Source organism: Gavialis gangeticus, unplaced genomic scaffold (genome assembly GCF_001723915.1).
Source record: "Gavialis gangeticus isolate Ggan-Ray unplaced genomic scaffold, GavGan_comp1, whole genome shotgun sequence".
NCBI classification, from domain to species: Eukaryota; Metazoa; Chordata; order Crocodylia; family Gavialidae; genus Gavialis; species Gavialis gangeticus.
In genome coordinates, this window is record NW_017728992.1 from 124,771,559 (window position 1) to 124,791,471 (window position 19,913).

General features: G+C 40.1%; 1 protein-coding gene across 4 annotated transcripts in view; it reads right to left on the reverse strand.

Moving 5' to 3' along the window:
• Window positions 1-19,913, reverse strand: part of LOC109304915 (aspartyl/asparaginyl beta-hydroxylase-like) — a 119,413-nt gene that overhangs the window by 24,367 nt on the left and 75,133 nt on the right. For 2 of the 4 annotated variants that reach the window (XM_019527717.1, XM_019527719.1), the window contains 9 exons: window positions 15,787-15,843; window positions 11,086-11,130; window positions 9,808-9,843; window positions 7,767-7,829; window positions 5,217-5,240; window positions 4,090-4,128; window positions 3,946-3,987; window positions 3,032-3,082; window positions 1,147-1,191 (listed from right to left, as the gene is read on the reverse strand). In XM_019527717.1, coding sequence (XP_019383262.1) covers window positions 1,147-1,191; window positions 3,032-3,082; window positions 3,946-3,987; window positions 4,090-4,128; window positions 5,217-5,240; window positions 7,767-7,829; window positions 9,808-9,843; window positions 11,086-11,130; window positions 15,787-15,843 — 402 coding nt within the window. Of the gene's footprint in view, window positions 1-1,146; window positions 1,192-3,031; window positions 3,083-3,945; window positions 3,988-4,089; window positions 4,129-5,216; window positions 5,241-6,414; window positions 6,563-7,766; window positions 7,830-9,807; window positions 9,844-11,085; window positions 11,131-15,786; window positions 15,844-19,913 lie in introns of those variants that run through there. The other 2 variants (XM_019527718.1, XM_019527720.1) reach the window with 2 other exon arrangements.

A 19,913-nucleotide genomic window follows, 5' to 3' on the forward strand; every position in this document is an offset into this window, starting at 1 on the left:
TCAGAAACTGCCGGAAGTCCATTTTAAACTGGACATAAGGAACAACTTCTTTACCATCAGAGTCTCCAGGGTTCCCCCCCAACAGAAGTTGTGCAAGGATCTACTCTAGATACCTTTAAGAAACGCTTGGATGCCTCTCTTGCTAGTGTGATCTGACCCTAGCTGACTTCCTGCCCCTTGGACAGGGGGCTGGACCCAATAATTTCATGAGGTTCCTTCCAGCCCTAACATCTATGAAATCTTTGAAATCTCCATGAGCTGCATATTCTGTGCTTTGCTCCTGAGGAAATACAGACTTTCACCCAACATGTCTGAATTACTATAAAAGATGAGAAATGTTAGCAGTTGAACTCTGAAGTTAGATTTAGGGAAACATCTGTTTAAAAGGTGAGGAAAATAAGAGACCCTTGTTCTTGTTTGAAGATGCCAATCTTAGAAAGTATTAGTTCTGAGCACTGAACTGGCAAACATTATTTATCACTGTTCATTTGGGTAACTACTGGGAGAACTGTAAATATTGTGGATATCCAAACAGTTTATGTAAAAAATAAATACACAGTTAGTGCATCAGGGAGAAGAGGTCTCTGTCCCAGACCTACTCTTAGTAACTGAAGTAAATAAAGTGTTGGATATAAAAGTTGACCTGACCCATATTTTGATTACTATAGAGTAGCTATTCCTATCATTTCCAGCAAGGATTCAAACAAGCTATCAGGGCGTATTTTGAGACAAAGTATTTCCTTTTTTCTTTCACCAATTCAGCAGCTAAATAAAATGTCAGAAATGGATAATAGGTTATTTGTTATGATTCATTTAAAATTGTGATCCAAAATGTTTAAAAAAATGCATTTAAAGTGCTATTTTGTAGTTGACGTTGTTAATTAAGCCTATTACTTCAAACACAACTTCCAATTATAACGTTCAAATACTGGCTCTTCAGCTCAGTTGGGTAGAGAGTGGTGCTAACAACACCAAGATTGCAGGTTTGACTAGACGGTCTCTTGAGGCCCCTTCCAGCCGTACTAATGTATGAATTTCTGTTTTTGTTTTTTTGTTGTGTTTTTTAAAGATTTTTACCTAAACTTTCCAACTAACTGTGAAGGGTTATTTTTTTTCAATAAATTAAAACATTTAAAATTAACTTACCTACTAGATCATCACGTAGGTTATCTTCTGCTTGAACAGGAATTTCTGTAAATCAGAAGTTGGCAGACATTTAAAAATGAAAATTTTTTTTTTTTTTGGTAAAATTTCTGTTGCTCAAAATCAACTTAAAAGACTCCAAAAGCCTGGTTAGAATATAATTAATTGAGGGATTCTGATTCTCACATTAACAATTCACAAGATAAAAAGTGTTGTTTATAAACAGACCACAAATCATTTAGAAGCAAAATAGTTTCAAAATGAGGTAGGAAGTCCAGGAGCCTAAGAGGCTCTGAATAACAAAGTAACAATCCACAATAAGGTGTGAACAGCCAAGTACACTACTTACTTATGAATTAGCTAGCACACAGTGGTGCCCAAATTTTTCACCCTGTGGGCCAGACAGGCAGTGCCAGTGGGTTTGATCCAGCAAGCGGGGCAGGTGCATCCAGGATCCAACCCCTCCCCAGGAGGAGGGGGAGGAGGGGTACAGCCTGGCTCAATTGGCCATGGCGGGTGCGGGAGGGGAGCCTGGCCCTGATCTGGACATGCAGCTGGGGCAGGGGGCATGTGATCCAGCTGCAGTGGGTGGGGCAGGGGTGGAGCAGGGTGGCTCCAATCCAGCAACAGCAGTTGGGGAAGAATGGGGTGGACAAGTGCAGGGACAGGTGTAGAGCAGCCTGATCCCAATCTGGATGTGCACAGTGGCATGGGGGCAGGGAAGGGGGAGCAGCCCAGCCCCAATCTGGTGGTGCCGGTGGACAGGCCCTATCCTGATTCTGCTGTGCTGCAATGGCCTGGGCAGGGCTAGATCTAGCCAGAGATTCCACCACTCCCCTGCCACCAAATCTTCTGACCCCTGAGGATCCCTGCAGGCTGGATACCAGGGTTCAGTAGGCTAGATTTGACTTGTGGGGCAAGGGTTGAGCACCCCTGAGCTAGCACCCTGATCTAGCGTAATTAATCCAGTTTAAATGGTGCTTTTAATGTTGAAGTAAATGGGATTTGGCAAATCCATTTTCCCCATTTAAAAAACTGTCCATATTACCCATGAGCATCTCAAGTGCTTTACACTATTCTCCACTGAAACCAAAAATTGTACAGTATGTACTTACCATTCTGCCTAAGACTGTATATCATGCATCTTGTTAAAATGACAACACACAAAAAAGTCTCAAAGGTGCTGACAGATGTGGGGTAACCAGCCCCCCAAACAAACAAACAAACAAACAAACAGAGAACTTTACTGGAAAAGGAAGCGCATGTTACATTTATGCTGTGGTTAACATGTTAATTGCAGCATAAATGACAAGGTTGTTACACTTGTACTTGTATATTTTAGGTGCCATAAAATGGCCAACCAGCCATAAAATTGCTCCATGTATAACTATAGAACAATGTTGTGGATGGTTTGTATGGCACCTTAAACTGAATGTGCGGCCAAGCCAACAACTGCCTGATAGGTGGTTTGGGCCAGAGACCACACTGGGGGTCTGGAACCAGCCCCAGTGAGTTCCCCACCAGCTTAGCAATTAGCTGTCAGTTCAGGCTGGAGACCACAGCAGGGGTCTGGAACCAGCCCCACTTCCAGACCTTGGTACAGTGTCTCACCCCAGTTCACAATCTACTATCAGAGCTGTGAACACCCAGCTTTAAACTTGCTGGTGTATGGGGAGCCTGGGATCATAATTATGATTACAATCTCAGGCTCGCCCTGCACTACCAAAGAGGGCACAATTGACATCTGATCCCCAATCCCAAAATCATTCCACGTCCCATGGCACAGTTACATGAATATCTGCCAGGGGTCTAATTGTCATATTATGTAAATTTCACATTATTTAAAAAATAGGAGCAGAGATTCAGAGCAAAAAGACACTATACAAACCTGTTTCATGAGGTTCAGCAACAACTTGGTCTTCTGCATGTTTTACTTCTTCTGTTTGAAGGAAATTTAAAAAGTTATATTCGGGATATGTTTGAATTTGTTCCTCTCCCAATATTCAGTATCAGAAAATATGCAAGAGTTAAATATAGACAAACAAACTGGTCAATAAAACACTAGCCAAGTGCAACAAATTACTACATGCAAATTTAATGCATTTCCATTACAGAATGAATCACATATTAAAGAAGCAAAAATATTTCACAGTAAAATATCAACAGCATAAATAGCTAGATTAAAACAAGAATTTTCAGAACAAATGTCATATAGGAACAAATCCTCAGACAATATTGTCATTCAGTTCTTTCGAAGTATTGCCTGAACCAAGAAGTGGTTATAAACACCCTACACTTGCTCCACACATACCATCACCTAAAACTGAAGTGGTATAGCTACTTTAATGCAAAAGTGATGGGTGTATGCATTGCACCACAGCAAGGCAGCTATACTATTTCTGGTTCAGGGAACTATCAGTCAGTACCATCACAGCATAGTATTATCTATTATTTGTAGAGCCACACCCAGTAAGGCTTGAAAGGTGTTTTTTGTTATGAACTGACGGACATTAACTTGCCCTTTTTGGAACACTGCTTTGTATTATGTTTGATTCAAAACCTTCTTAAATTGCAATGGTTCCTGGTGACATTAAAGCCAAAGATACAAATGGATTTTTTTTTAACTAAGTCTTTTCAAGCAGTCTTCAGAATGAGATACGTATATATTTTTGCATAGGTAACGAAACAATCATCTGTCTTTGGAGAATTAAAGTATCAAATATTGTTGTACATGCTGCACAAAAAATTAAACACAGTCCTTAGCAAAACCGATTTAAAAAAAAAAAAAGTAAATGCTCATACCTAATGGCTTCTCATTTATTTCCACATCTTCAGGAATTTCACCTACAATGCAAGGTTCACAACAATATAATTAAACAGCTTTAGTGTTAAATACTCCAAACAGGTATATTTACATGCTTTAAAGATAAAGTTCCAAAAACATACCTGGCTCTGTATCTTCATCTACTGGCTCCGGATGGGCTCCTGTAGTTAAGATACAAAATTTATAGCAATGACTACAAATGACAGTACTGGAGGAACCTAAGTTGCTCCTTATAGTGCAGTACAGTGCAGCGCAGCACAGAACGACAGGGGAACCCAGTGACAGGGAGCTGAGGATGCAGGCCAGAGCATCTGCAGCGCTACAACCCCCACTGGTGCAGCCAGTGGGCGACGTGGCCCTCAGCCGCTTAGAAGCTGGACAGCCCTGAACTAGGCAAAATATGTTTTGAAAAAAGAAAATCTAAGGCTTGAATTAATGAATGGAAACTAGTTTTAACAAATACATCAAATGCAATGGATGTTTAACAGGAAGCATCTTCTGTTGACACTGGATATTTATGTTGACTTACAACTATCAGTTTTCAATTCTCTTTTTTTAGTATATGCCTCAAATTTAAAGATGTGCAACCACTCCTTGCAAACAGGTCTTATGGCATGAGCGGAAACTAAGGGCTAGAACAGATATTATATTTACCACATAACTAATGTGTTAATTGCATGATAAATTGTAACATGCCACATGTTTGATCAATTTATGGCACAATAAAATAGCCAACCACCTCCAAAGATGTTCCACATTCAAATTAAAGCTCAATATAAACAGTTAACGTGTGCCATGGTGTGCAGGAAGCTCAACAGCTGATGCTTTCTGCACAGGGGCCTAAAACTCAAGAAACTTAAAGATATTTAATTGAGTCAAATCCTAAAATACTGATGCGAATGAAGCATAAAAGGGTTAATGAACGGACAGAACAGAGGTAAGTTTGAACAACAGTACATTTCATATTCTACTCCAGAGATCTGGGATCTATAAACTATTAACAATTTTACTGTAAGCATTAAAATGTTAAGAATAAACATTTGCTACTTTGGTATACCTGGAAGAATTTTTTTGTTTTCAAACTTCCCCCCCTAGAATTCACTTTAAACTACAACATGCAACAGATTAAGTTATTTTAAGCAGGTATATTTTAAACAAATAGATATTGTTATACTATGGAAATAAAGTAATTTGGTAAAAAAAGTTTTTAACCTTCCTTTTAGAGATACCCACAGCTGACTATACTTACTTTCATCTTCCACATCAGCCATTCCTGTTCGATGTATAAAAGCAGGTACAGAAGTTTATTTTTAGAGATACAAGTATGGGCCATTATCAAAGTTAAAGGTTAAGAGAACTGTTCATAAAATATGAACAGTCTAAAAATATATCCTTTTATGATGAAAAAGAATGTTCCATCTACAAGTATATATCTTTTTAGGAACATACAACTGGAGGGCTTCTTTTGAGCCACTGAATCCTGTCCATTCATTTGCAGGCAACTTAAGTCAAAGAATCTCCAAAATTTCCAACTTCAAATTTTTACATGCATCCATAAGCAACAGTATGTAGAGCACACTATAACAGGGATTGGCAACCTTTTGCTGCTGTAGGCCACTGCTTGCAAAGCAGACCCTGCTGTAGGCACAGATCTATGCAATCCCCAGGCAAGTAGCAGATGCTGCAGAGAGAATAAACTAAATGCTACTCATGTTCTTGTCATGAGTCCTGGGATCCTCCATAAATGTATACGCAGATGAGGGGCAAGACAACCTGGTCTGGCTCCACCTCATGGAGAGTGGACTGAGGAAGGGGGCAACAGAGGGATTCTGGGTGAACTGTTTGGGGTTCCATTTGCCAGGTACTTAAAGCTGATAAATAAACAAGACTCACTGGAAATGGAAAAGAAAGGCACAGCTCAGCTATGGGAGTGAAGAGGCTGTCAAAATGTATTCATGGCTTACCATGATTAGAAAAAGAGTTGGTGTTGGGGTGGGAGGCAGGGAAGGGGGGACTGTGCAAAGTGGGCACTAACATATCTTATTCAGGTGGGCTGCATTAACCTATCCTAATGTTAAGTTGCCTGATATGGCTTTTCCCTGCATGATGATTGGGGCAGGGAGGGATTTAACTTGTATTCAAGTAAATATTATTTGTGAAACATACCCTCATAGATTCTCAGATTGATATTTTAAGGTAACTGAAGAACTCTAGCAGAAGTAGGATAGTAGGATCAAGATGCTTTATTTATCATCTTCCTGGCATAAATGAGTTTGTAAATAGAGTGGAACCTTGTTAATTATTGCACACATTTGGGCACACAAATGGCAGTTCACCTCTTTTTTAATCTATTCCATTCCAGGTTGGCCTAAAAAAAAAAATCTCTCTCTCTCTCTCTCTCTCTTGAGAGAGAAATTTAAAGGAAGAGAAGGAGCAGACTGTCCTCTTCTCTACTCCTAGCCTCACTGAAGACCTTACTTAAAAAGTATTTATTTTTTTAATGCAGTACACAGTAAAGCAATTGAGGAAAGTCAGTATGCTGAAGTAAGTTACCTGTAATTTCTTCCTTTTCTGCAGTCTCTGATTCTGCATACTCTAAAGGGGTAAAAGGTTTATCTGTCAATTATTTGTTAAAGAGTGACAATATGAAAAACATTTAAAGAACAGGGTTTTAGTTGTTTGGGGTTTTTTTTAGGGGGGGGTTGTTTAAACTGGACAAAAAATAAAACACAAAATTAGACTTAATAACCTAGAAGACAAGTTTAGCTTCCTCTTTACTTTCTTCTGTTTACTTTCTTTCTCTTTCCTTTGTACCTGACTCGTCATAGCTCCAACCACTTTTTTTCTCCTCATTTATGTCTATAGGGTTTCTTACACAGTATTTTAATGTGAGGATAGGAATTGCCAGATGAAATCATATCAACAATTCATCGAATTCAATATCCTATTCTCATCAGTGGTTAGAGCCAAGGGGTCAAACAAAGAGAAAAGGAAGGTTATTTTTGATGAGTGTGGGATACCCTGACCACAACTTTAGATTGTTTCAGTCTCTTTACAGTTACAGACCAGTTTAAATACTGGTCTGTAACTGTAAAGCTTGAAGCTTAAAATCTGTTCTAATATTTGTTACCATTAACTATTAGAATTCTTAGATAGTCTTGTTATCCAGATACAAGTCCAATTGCTTCCTGAATCTTGCTAATTTTATGGCATGAAAGACAGCCAGTTCCTCAATCTAATGGTATATCTTGGTTTGTTATTTTATATATTTTATAATGTTAAGTAAAACCAAAACAAACAGCCTTTCAATTGTATCTTTTCATCTGCAGACTGTTATTTAATTAGGTGATATTCCAGAACAACATAACATCTAAAAAGAGCAACAAGTCAAAGTAGTCAATTTGGTAGTTTCTAAAATGTGAATGCATCTTCTGCAGGATGCTCCTTGCTTAACTGCTGACAACATACACTCAATTTGAACCACAACCAAGAGGTGAAAAGAGGACATATTAAATTAGTGCATTAACTGCCTCAAGGAGCCCCACCTACCAAAACCATCCTAACACACATTTAAAAAATGAATGCTATTTTATATATAGTAAGAGCATGATCAAACTTTTGAATACTCCATAATATACCTAAGATGATAAACTGGAATTATGATAATTTGCAGTGCCTTACCTAAGAATTACCTAATGTTAAATTATTAGTATTAATTACATCTCAATTAAATTACCATTTACTCACAGTCTTAACTTTTTAAACATTTGTCTAAATCGAGGTATCTTTCAACATGTACCTGTTGTATCAATATCATCTGTACCTGGATCCTGGATCTCAGTCTCTTCTTCATGTTTTGGTTCTAAAAAAGATGGAAAAATAGTATTCAAAAGAGTTGGAGGCTTGATTTGCCCAAAGAATCATAAATGTATAATGTTACAGGTGGAAACCCACTCTAAATTCATTTAGTTCATTCCTCTGGAAGTCAGTATAATACTGTTCAAATGTCTTCTTCAGTACAGTTCTGGGTATTGACCATGTAGCAATTCTGCACAAACAAAGCCCTTATAAGAGTCAGTGGAAATTCCACAGGGATGCTTTTGCACCCAAAAAGCATTAAAATAAGAGGGTTCAGTAAGGAGCAGAGTTGAGCATAAAACACAGGAGCAATAGCCACTCTCATGAAAAACAGCTCAGATAGAGGAAGACCTACCACTGTTCACCTTATACATAATACAGTGTATAGGATTTCCTCAGTCAAAGGAGCTTCAAATCCACATGCCCTACCTCCCAAGAGAGTGTTGTAGGCACCAAGCTAGAGACTAGGATGAAGGAACAAGCAGCTTTCTCTGGCCTCTATTGAAGCTCTATCACTGTGCAGAAACAAATGCAAGATTCACAGGACCAGAAAAAGAGAGTAAGAATGAACATGAGATGAGGACATATATGAAAAGAGGAAAGAAGTTTTGGGTCTGCTTATGCATTTTGCATTAAAAAGTGATTGGATAAAACACATAAATAGTGTTAGGAGCAAGGACTTGAACTCAGCCTCCCTTTCCCCACAGCGATAGCCTGAATCACTGGCTACTGAGTTAGGTTCCCTTGCTTGCTGGCTGGCTCAAATCTTGCATTTTGCTACACAACAGCCTAATAGCCATAGGAATAAAAGGCATGAGAGGGAGACAGGGAAGGAAAGAGTGCTACCCCTTCAGCTTAGCCATTAGCCCAGTATTAAAGGCAGTCTCAAGGGAGGTGAAATATGAGGATTTGAACCCAGTCATCCACTCTTCAAGCTGAGAGTAATCCAGTAATCCTTGTTGCTTGCTCCAATCACTAAGCTATTATAAAATAAATTAAAGATCATCTCAACCTTCTTCTACAGCCAAGTTTCAGAAGAGTAAACTAGTTTTCTACATCCAGGGGATGATTTAAAGTACCTAACTGCTGGAGAGGGTTCAGCTCTATGATTCCTAGCACCCTATAAATGCCTAACTCAGTACTGAAAAACACGTATTTAAAATGCTAGATATTAGTAACATTTTAGACATATTTAAGGCTTTTCTTATTGGCTATCTTGGGTATCTCCCACGACTCAGCAGGCTGGTTACTGTAAAACCTATTTGGAGGTGTCTAATTCCCCCTTCAGCTCTTTGGTTTTGTGAATTCAATTCTATAAATCAAGGCTGCTTGCAGACATTGAGGGGGAGCAGGGTGGAGAGGGTGGAAGAGAGAGACTGCTTTATTGAAAACAGCAGCACATTACTTAGACCCAGCTCTGCAGTGTCTGTATAAATCAGGCACTTCAGCAGGGCTTTTTGGCTACTAGATAAAAGCTCCAAAAAAGCCCTACTAAAGTACCTGATCTATACAGATGCTGCAGAGTCACACTGAAGTAATGCATTAATTTCTGAACTTGAGCTGGGCTTGGCACAGGAGCACACCAAATTTAAAGTTAAGTGCAGTATGTTTTTTTTTCACATTTGCAAGCAACCTAAGTGCCTGAAGGTTAGATGCAACACCCAAGCCCCCTCCTAAATGTAAGTCTTTATTTTTAAAAAAAGAAACAGCAATTTGAATAATAGCACAATTTAAGTTAGTTCTTACTCTTGAAAATTATGTTGTTAGTGCCCTTTTTTTTTGTAATTTCCTTGTAACAAATATGTAAGTAAGTGCAAAGCTCAAATAATGTATTTCAATTGAGCAATGCCATTAAAATTACATTTTCAAAAGAAACCTTTTGAGGGAAAGCGGGCTTATAAAAAACAGTGAATTATTAACATGACAGAAAACGTATTCTTTATTATGACCAATATTTTCAATAAAGATGATGGCTGTTATACCATGTTCTTCATTGTAGTCTTCCTGTACCATGTCTTCTGTAAAAGTGAAATGAATGTTCAAGTCAGAATTTTAGGGATAACAAAACAACTAATAATAACCCAAGAAGGTATCCAATATCAACATTATTTATTCAAAAATAAAATTCATAAATGCTTTAAAAGTATTATTGAGAGCCTAATTCAGGCTTAGGGGTGTTGGTTGTAGCCATGTTGGTCTAAGGACATAGGCAGACAAAGTTCTTTGGGTAAATCTGATATCTTTTATTAGACCAACTAAAATAGTTGGAAAAATTCTTTTTTGCAAACTTTTGGGCACAAACACTAGGCCTGTGTGAGTAGGCAGCTATTCGATCTGGCTTCGGATGCCAGGGATCCGATCTGGAGCAATGGACTGGGTTCCCGCTTCAATCCGGCCAAATTGGCTCCGAAGCCTTGGAGCCACCTCAGAGATCCTGCCGTAGCAGGGGCTACCTCCCTGCAGCTTTCTCCCTGCTGCACCCTAACACACACCGTGTCACCCATGTCATGAGTTTTGCTTGTCCACAGCTTGAGGTGCAGTTCCTCCCAAACCCCTGCACCCATCTTCTTGAAACCTGGCAGGCTTTGTGGCCTCACCAGGGGCTACCACCCCTGCAGTTTTCACCCCCCTGTGTTGTAACACACAGACGTGACATGAGTTTTCTTTCAAGAATTTGGGGTGCAGTTCCCCCGAACCCCTGCAATGATCTTATTGAAACTTGGCAGGCTTGATGCTCTCAGCAGGTTACCATCCCTGCAAATTCCATCCAAATTAGACAAAAAACAACAAAGTTATTGATATTTCATTGATTCCCCATTATACCCTATGGCAGCATCTCCAAAGCGGCTCTGAAGCTTTTCCAAAGTGCTTCAGAAGCTCCGACCCGCTTTGGAACGCCTAACTAAGCCAGTGGTTTGATCCAGACATGTTGTTTCAGATGCCAAAGCATCTGAAGCTTCTGTGGATCCAAAGCATGGTCCGAAGCCTCACACAGCCCTAACAAACACCCTTCTTCAGGCATAGGGAGCGTATTTTACTTGGTCTAATAAAAAATATCAGATATACCCGAAGAACTTTGTCTGCCTAATTCAGGTTTAGGTTTAAAACTACTCCATCAAAATCAAAATAAAGTGTAATACATTATGTAAAGCTGTAAGAACCTTTCACTTGTGTATTAAAAAAAAGAGTCCCACACATAACCAAAACCCAGCTTTTTAAACCCAATGTGTAAAACAGAAATAAAAATTCAGACAGTATACCTGGGGGATATTCAATATTCTCTTCTACAAATGATTCAATGTCATCTAAAAAAAGAAGTACTTTTAGTATGCTGTGTTTTGATTAACGAGTTGTTAAATAGCTCAGGAACGCAGGTGTAACCACATCAACTAATATATCAATATTTATCAGAACAATGCAATATGCTGCTTAACAATGACTACTGAATTATAAAAAAATCCAGAATATACACCATGGTCATATCCAGATGAGCACAGCCATTTGGTAGCACCACACACTGCACATTCAGGCATTTCTTGTACTGCTACCTTGCAGCACAGGAGGATTTTTTGACCCTGGGAGATCATAAGATCAAAAAATCTGTGTGGAAAAAATGTGGAGTGGTGCATGTGGCAGCAATGTGTGCCACCTAAAAGCAGAGTCTGGCCCGCTAGAGCCACACTCCAGCTGTCAGCCAGACTCTACGCTGCAGGATCGACATGGCTGCAGCTTCTCCAGCCCCTGGGTGAGGCTGTTGGGGCCAACATAAATTGCTGGCCCTAGTCTCCCCTACCCACCCAGGGTAACCTGCTGCACACCAGAGGCCACGTGGCACAGGCGTTCCCCAGGGACAAGCAGAACTGGCACAACATGTGCTGCTGCTACTTGTCCCCAGGGAAACAAACATTCCTGCTTATCTAGACATACCCCCATGGGCCCTCAACCCTTTACTTATGCACATACTTAAAATCAAAAACATGCCTATCTGACTGAAGCTAGCTGAGCTACTCACTTAAGTAAAATTAAGCACATATTTTCAACAAGGGCACACACAATCCTCAGTGAGTTTTAAATGCAACTGTAAAGCAAAGAGTATTGAAAAACTAGGAGAATACACACACAATTTTTACTTTTGATCAAAATATTGTTTTGACATATACCATACATGATAATAAGCGGGGGGAAATTTAAAATAATGCTAAATGTTTTCCTTTTCTTCTGAGATGCCTGAAACAGGGTAAGAATTATTGCAAGACAAAGACAGTTAGAATAATGAAGGTAAGAGGGTTTTTTTGTTTTTTTAAATGAGCCTATAATTTTGGTTAACAGTGTGTTGACTTATATATTGTATGTAGTATCATTCTGATGAATAAAAAAACACTGTAGTGTATATTAAACATTAAAAACTGGCTCACGTATCTTAAAATATAATTTTTAACTGGAATTCAAACGAGGACACTCTTAGTGGACAGTCTTGCAAGAACTGTTCTTATAAATAATGCCAGCATTATTTAATGACAATAGCATGGAAGAAAATATAATCTTTACTAATTAAACACATGCTACTGGACTGGTGAAATGAAGACAAGTCATTTATATCAAGTCATTAAGATTCTCTAATACAGTGGGAGGCCAACCTTTTTAGCAAGTCATAGAATCATAGAAAACTAAGGCCGGAAGACCCTCTGGTCCAACTCCCCAACCAGATCTTTCCAGCCAGGGCTCTGTCAAGCTGGGCCTTAAAAAACCTCCAAGGAGGGAGATTCCACCACCTCTCTAGGTTATCAGTTCCAGTGCTTCACCACCCTCCTAGTAAGAAAGTTTTTTCTAAGATTCAACCAAAACTTCCCTTGCTGCAAGTTGAGACCACTGCTCCTTGTTTCATCATCTGCCACCACTGAGAACAGTCTAGCTCCATCCTCTTGGGAACCACCACCTTTCTGGCAGTTAAAGGCGGCTATCAAATCCCCTCTCAGTCTTCTCTTCTGCAGCCTAAGCCCAATTCCCTCAGCCTGCCTTCAGAAGTCTTATGTCTCAGCCCCAAAACATTTTCATTGCCCTCCGTTGGACTCTTTTCAACTTGTCCACATCCTTTCTGTAGCAGGGGGGCCTAACATTGAACACAGTACTTCCAGGGGTGTCCTTACCAGTGCCGAACAGAGGAGAAAAATAATTATTTCCCTCAATCTGCTGCCAATGCTCCTACTAAAGCAGCACAGTACGCTGTTAGCCTTCTTGGCAACAAGGGCACACGCAAGCATGCTAGAATGTACCATATTTTCTCACACAATGCCCCCCCACAAAAACACACACCTTATTTTTGGAAGCAGAATATAGAAAGAACATATTTTTCACTAAGTCGTGGCTGACTGTGACAGAGTAAGTTCTCTTGGGAACACAGTGTTTCCAGGAAATGGAGCATTATGAACTTCCTGGTATGGCAGACTGTCTCCTGCAATGCCACACTTCCTAGACATGTCCCATTTCCAGGACTTACTTTGTCTCACAAGGTTAGGCCCCAGACCCCCACAAGAACAATGGCAAGACTGTTACTTCTTTACTGTAAATAATTCTTTATATAAGTTCCTGTAAATAAACTGTTGCTTCCACATTACAAGCCTCATCAATAACCAACAGCTCACTTGCTACTTTAAGCACAACTACAATGCTCAGCCAAGGGTGCAGACAGAAGTAACTATGTTCACTAGGTGCCAGAAAGCCATTTACAGCTATGACCAAACAGAAGTGCATGTCTGCAGACTGCTTTAAAAGGGCTCAATCCTACAAAAATCTGAACCCTCATTGCATGAGGATTCAAATGAACATGATCCAAAACAGAGTGCATTCTGTAACTTGTGTCTGCAGAGCTCCCAGCCTGTCGCTGTTTTAAGAATGGGCGGGGGGAAAGGGAGCAGGAGGAGGTTGGTCTGGGGTTTTTTCCATCAGCACCTGAGGGGGATGGGGTGGGGGGGGAGGGAAGGGCTCGAATCCACTCACCCACCTTCCAGTGCTGCTGGGGAACCCCATGAATGAACTCCCGCTGCCTTCCTTTCCCCACTCCCATTCTAAAACCAGTGTCTGGGCTGGGAGGGGGAGTGGCTTTGCTATGGAGACCAGGCTGTAGGTTCACAGCTGTAAGCATCCAGAAGCCCCAACTCCTGGACTCATCAGCAAACTTCTGCTGGGTCCAGGGGATCACTGCAACTCATAGCGCTGCCTGCAAAGTGCTGAATTGCAATGGGGAACTTGCTCTGTCTGCACCTCAATAGTTATGGTTGTGATGGTTAACACAAGACTCTACCTATTTAGTTTGCCAAGCCATGCAAGTGGCGGCCATCTTGGCAGCTGTGTGGCATGCACAGCATCTCCTTTTTTTGCAAAGAAAACAGTTTTGCTCCTTAAAACCACTTGATTTTGGAGAGGAAAGAGTGTGTGTTATATCTGAGAAAAAGTGGTAAAATTTCTATGCTCATCCTAAGTGCCACTTCTATCCCCTTTCTCTGCCTAATCTGCTTCTCTGCTTTCTGCTCCTTGATGCACCTGTCATTCTACTGCCTTCCCTTCCTTGCTGTGCACCACACACAGAAGTTCCCTGTGCCCCTCGTGGCACACATGCCACAGGTTGGCTACTCCTGGTCTAGTAACTGGGTACTGCCAAACAAGTAGCTTTTACTATACTGAAGTGCAACGTCACACATCTAGGAATAAAGAATGTAGGTCAAACTCAAAGAAAAGAAGCTGTATGGAAAATCCACTATAGATTATGGAGTTAGGCAAGGCAGGGAGGAAGGTGCCACAGATGACCAGTTCAACATGAACTCCCAGCATTCAATCCTTGATTGTATAAAGAAATGTCATTACATCCATATATTTGTACTTAATTAACATGAGATCATGGTTTTCATGCATTAAAAAGAAGGTTTAAAGACGGGATGATATAAGAATGTTTCAAGGTTTGAAAAACCTGTGTTAGAGTGAGAGACTAAAGTAGTTCAATCTATTCAGGTCGGGGTGGGCAAAATGCGGCCCACGGGCCAGATGTGACCTGCCAGGCCATCCTATCTGGCCTGCGGGGCCCCTAAAAAATTTAGAAAAGTAATATTTATCTGCCCCTGGCTGCCTGTCATGTAGCCCTCAATGGCTTGCCAAAACTCAGTAAGCGGCCCTCTGCCCGAAATAATTACCCACCCCTGATTTAGGTCCAAAGGAAGATTAAGGGCTAACTAAATCATAATGCTAACTCATTCATAATCTACATAATGAGAAGATTTTCATTGGTACAATTTTTTATATAAAACAAGCAGTAAGAAAAAGATCCACTGACTGCAATTTGAAGCTAGACAAATTCAAACAGTAAACACTGAAAATTTAACAGTTTTGGCGATTAGTTATTAGAACAAACTTACGGGGGGATTCAGCAGACTTTCTTACAAAAAATTAAAATCATGATTGGAGGTGTCTTAAAGATACTGCTTTAGTGATTTAGTTTAATGCACAAATTACAGATGAACTACTAAGGTTTGCATTATGAAGGAGTTCTAACAGTGGTTCTTTTCAGTCTTAAGCTCCATTAGTTGGTTATTTGAGTCACAAGTACTTGAGACTTGAGAGTCACAAGTAAGCACAGGAAACAAGTGTTTTCTACAGGTTAAAACTTGAAAAAGAACCATCATTGGATATAACAAAATCCTGACACCCACTCATCACCTTTCTTCACCTCCAAAGTAAATGATTTCAGGAACAGAATTTCACCCATGGAAGTCTAACCTATTTTGTTCTGGTAAAACAGCGACTTTTTTGGAAACCAAAGGCAACCCAAATTGGCATAATACTTGTATCTAATATTACAACAAACATGAAAAGCTGTTTAATATACCAAACTATTTAAAAACAGAAGAATAGCAGTGCATAAAAAAACTGCATAAAAATCTTTTAATACTTTTAAAAAATAGAGTACCAACCTGAAACTTCAGGCTCATTTGTTGCCTTTTCCAGATCCATGTCATGTTCATATGAAACTGTAAATTCAAAAAACAGGTGTTTTTTTGTTTTTTGTTTTTTTTTACTGTTCTGATATGTTAACGTGTAATTATATTTTCATCCTCAACTGTTGCATGCCGGCAGCCTTCAGTCTCTCCACATGGAGAAGAAAAACTGGTTGAGAATAAACAAATTAAAGATATACAACTAGAACTCTACGATTGCACTCACAGACCTACAAAGACTGAATTATTAGGGCCGAAATTTCAAATGTAGTATTCAAGGTAAGAAAAATCAAAAGAAGAAAAAATAATATTCAGAAAAAATATTTGATAGTCAGTGGATACCAAACTTCTGGTTACCCCACATAAAAAGATGCCAACAAAGATACTGCCATTCATTAGTCACTGCACTTCCTCTTCCTCCAACTTTTACTAGCATTGGTCAGTAAATATTTGTAGATAACCACCAAAATGAAACAGTATAGAAAAATTATTTCATCATTGTTTTCTTTTCTAGCACTTGTTGCTGAAGTACAGGAAAACAAGTTCAAGAAAATGTAATATTAAACCATGACAACTTGAGACAGATAATCCGAGTGTTGCACTCCTGCCTGCACACACCCTGCTAATAGCACCACCCCAGCCAATGTACACAGCTGTCTTCCACCCACTCAGCCACCTTCAGGTGGCTGCTCATTGCACTGGGCAGGCAGAGTGGATAGAAGGCAGCTGGGAGCTGAAGCCCTGATATGGGGCAGAAACCACCCACCTACAGCTTCCCCCCAGCATGGCTGGGTATGTGGTGCCAATCACATACCCCAACAGCCACTGCCACTTCCCCGTGCTACCTGCTGCCCAGAGCAGCATAGCAGGGGCAAGAGGAGGAGCCACCACTGGAGGCAGAGGGAGCTGAGCAGTACCCGGGCAGCTGCAATAGCAGCAGTCCTACCAGGAAGTTATGCATGCTGGCTGGAATTGGAACGAGGGCCAAGGCAGTAACATCTGTGGGCATGGGGTGGGTGCTGGTAGGAGTGAGTGGAGTGGCTCCACACTGTGAAGGCAGCCATGGAGTGGATGGGGGGGGAAAAAGAGGCAGACCGCACCTGTACCTTCACTGCGCTGCACTGACTTAGCAAGCTCTGCTACACATGCCCTCTGACCCCCATCTCTCCCTCTACCCCTGGCCATCTCCGGGGACCCAGAGTGTGAGCAGCCCGTTGCACAATATACAAGAGTAATAATTTGTTATTTTGACCTATTATGTAATCGCTTCTATATACACTACTCAAAAAAAAAATCAGGACAAAATATTTTAAGTGACAAAAAATGAAGTTAAAATATGCTATAGCAGATGTCTGATTTGTAGAATACAATTTGTTTTTTATCTGTATTTTATTAAAATGACACCTTCTGAAAGATTGTGTGTGTGTGGCCCTTGACAGCTTGCCAACATTCGTTAAATAGTCTGCCAGCCAAAATGATTGCTCACCCCATGTTATAGCAATGCCAATGAGCTAAATCACTATCAACTTTAATCCTGAATGAAACAAGATAACAGGAGTAAGCCATTACAACATACAGGTATCAGTCAATATTTGTATAAGCCATATAAAATACATCTACCTCAGTAAAGTGCAAATCATTTGTTTTTGGGTCACTTAACAGTTGGAGCTGCTTGCTGAGTCACTCAGCTGCTTCAAAGGGTACTACTACTCCACTCAGTTGGAACTCATTAGCAGTCCTGAACCTTCTGATCAGAGAAGCGGTACTCATCGAAATATAACCATAGCAAATAGCAGGAGTAGCTCGGCAAGTACTTCAGCAGGTATGTGCAGCTGTTTGCTATGGCTCTGCATAACCTCACTTCATTTTCAGGGTGTTAGGAACCCTGAAAAGTATCCAGGTTCTACTGTATATATAATTTTTGTTTGCCCGGCTAGAAGCAGATGCATCTTGGAGACCAACATGCGGCTGCATAGATGGGGTCACCACCAAGTGTTTGGCTTCTACCACGGGGCGGTATTCCAAGAAGGACTGCTGAGAAGAGACAGAGTTCACCTGCCAAAGAGAGGGAATAGGCCTACTTTGTGAAAGGCCTTGCCAACCTGGAGAGGAAGGTTTTAAACTAGGTTCACCAAGGGAATGTGACGAGACCTAAGTAAAGAGCCAAGGAACCAGGATGAAAACTTAGTAAGGGGAAACGATAACAGAAGCCTTAGCAATGTTCTTAGGGAGAAGATAGGACAATCAGTTAAATACCCAAAATGTGCATGCACTAATGCAAGAAATATGGGGAATAAACAGGAAGAACTAGAAGTCCTAGCACAATCAAAGAATCATAATGTAATTATGGAGACATGGTAGATCATCACGTGACTCGATTACTGTCATGGATGGGTACAGCTTGCTCAGGAAGGACAGGCAGCGGAAAAAAGGAAAAGGTGTTGTCCTGTATGTAAAAGGAGATGTACACATGATCTGAGGTACAGTACAAAGTGCAAAATAGGCCTGCTGAAAGCCTCTATCTAAAAGTCAGAGGGCAGAGCAATAGGAGGGGATATTTCATTGTCTGCTATATGTCACAAACCAGGAGAAGGAGGTGGATAAGGCCTTCTTTGAACAAGTAACAGGAGTTTCCAAATCACAAGACCTGGTTTTAATGGGGAATTTTAATTAGTAGGACATTTGCTGGGTGGGAAACACAATAATGCACAAGCAGCCCCACAAATTTCTGGAGTGTGCTGAAGATAACTTTTTGATACGGATGGTATAGAATCCAACTAGGAGGAAAGCTATTGACTTAATGCTCATGAACAGAAAAGAGTTAGTTGAGAATGTGAAGGTTAAAGGTAACCTGGGTGACAGTGACCACAAAATGACAAACTTTAAAATCCTAAGGGGAGGAAGGAAGTTTCCACTTTTTGTAGGGTAGCAGAACAAAGACAGAAAAGCAGACTTAAACTCAGGGTAGTAGTGGGTATGGTCTCCTGGGAGGCAAGTCTTGGAGAGAACAGTTCAGGAGAGCAGGCTGAGCTTTACATATTGAGAGTGCAAGAGCAAACTATCCTGATGTGACAGAAAAACAGGAAATGCAACAGGAAACTAGCCTGCCTAAATAGCTCTCTCTTCAATGAACTGAAATGCAAAAAGGGATCCTAGAAAAAGTGGAACTTGGTCACAATACTAATGAAGAGTGTACAAACATCATAGAGGCATACAGGGAGGAAATGATAAGGGCCAAGGCATGATTTGAGATAAAAATGGTAATGTATATAAAAGGGATTCTACAAGTATGTCAAAAGTAAGAGGAAGGTGAAAAAAACCATAAGCCCTTTACAGAATGCAGAAAGCAACTTAAGTTATGGATGATGCAGAAAAGGAGGATAGTGCCCATCTTTAAGGGAAAAGATCCAGGGAATTACAGGCCAGTGATCCTAACCTTGATACCTGGAAAGATCTTCAAGGAATCTAGTCTGATGTTCATTAATGCATGCTTACTGTTTTGATTTTTCTTGATTCTCCACTATTTCTGCATGCTTTATCCACAGCTTTTTGCCACATATTAGTAAATTAGATCATAAGCTATTTAGGGCTAGGGGTGTTTTTCAGACCTAATATTTGTCAATCACCTGTTAAAATGGGGCCTGAACTTGACTAGAATTTAGGCACTATTACATAAATAGTTAAGATGCCATGCACATCTATTTTATGAAATAATAAGATAGTAAATGAACACTCACTGTTCTGCTTTATTATCATTCTTAAATTCAGTACTACATATTTTTGCGCTCATTTGTTTGTAGTCAGTGTATTACCTTATAATAACTTTACCTTCAGACACTAAAAAGTAAAGCTGCCACTTTTGTGATTTATCACATCATCACGATATTACGTCAATGTCAAGACTAATCCTAACACTGGGATAACTGCAGCAGAACATAATCATGCTGATGAGATATTATGATATGACAGTCCCATAAATAATTCTAGAAACTGTGAGTATCTGTAAAGCAACTTTCTTTTCACAGGATGGTCGTGAGGTTCCTAAAGATACTATTACAAATATTAAATCAACTCTGGCTTAATTATTGCTCTTTGGCTTCTAT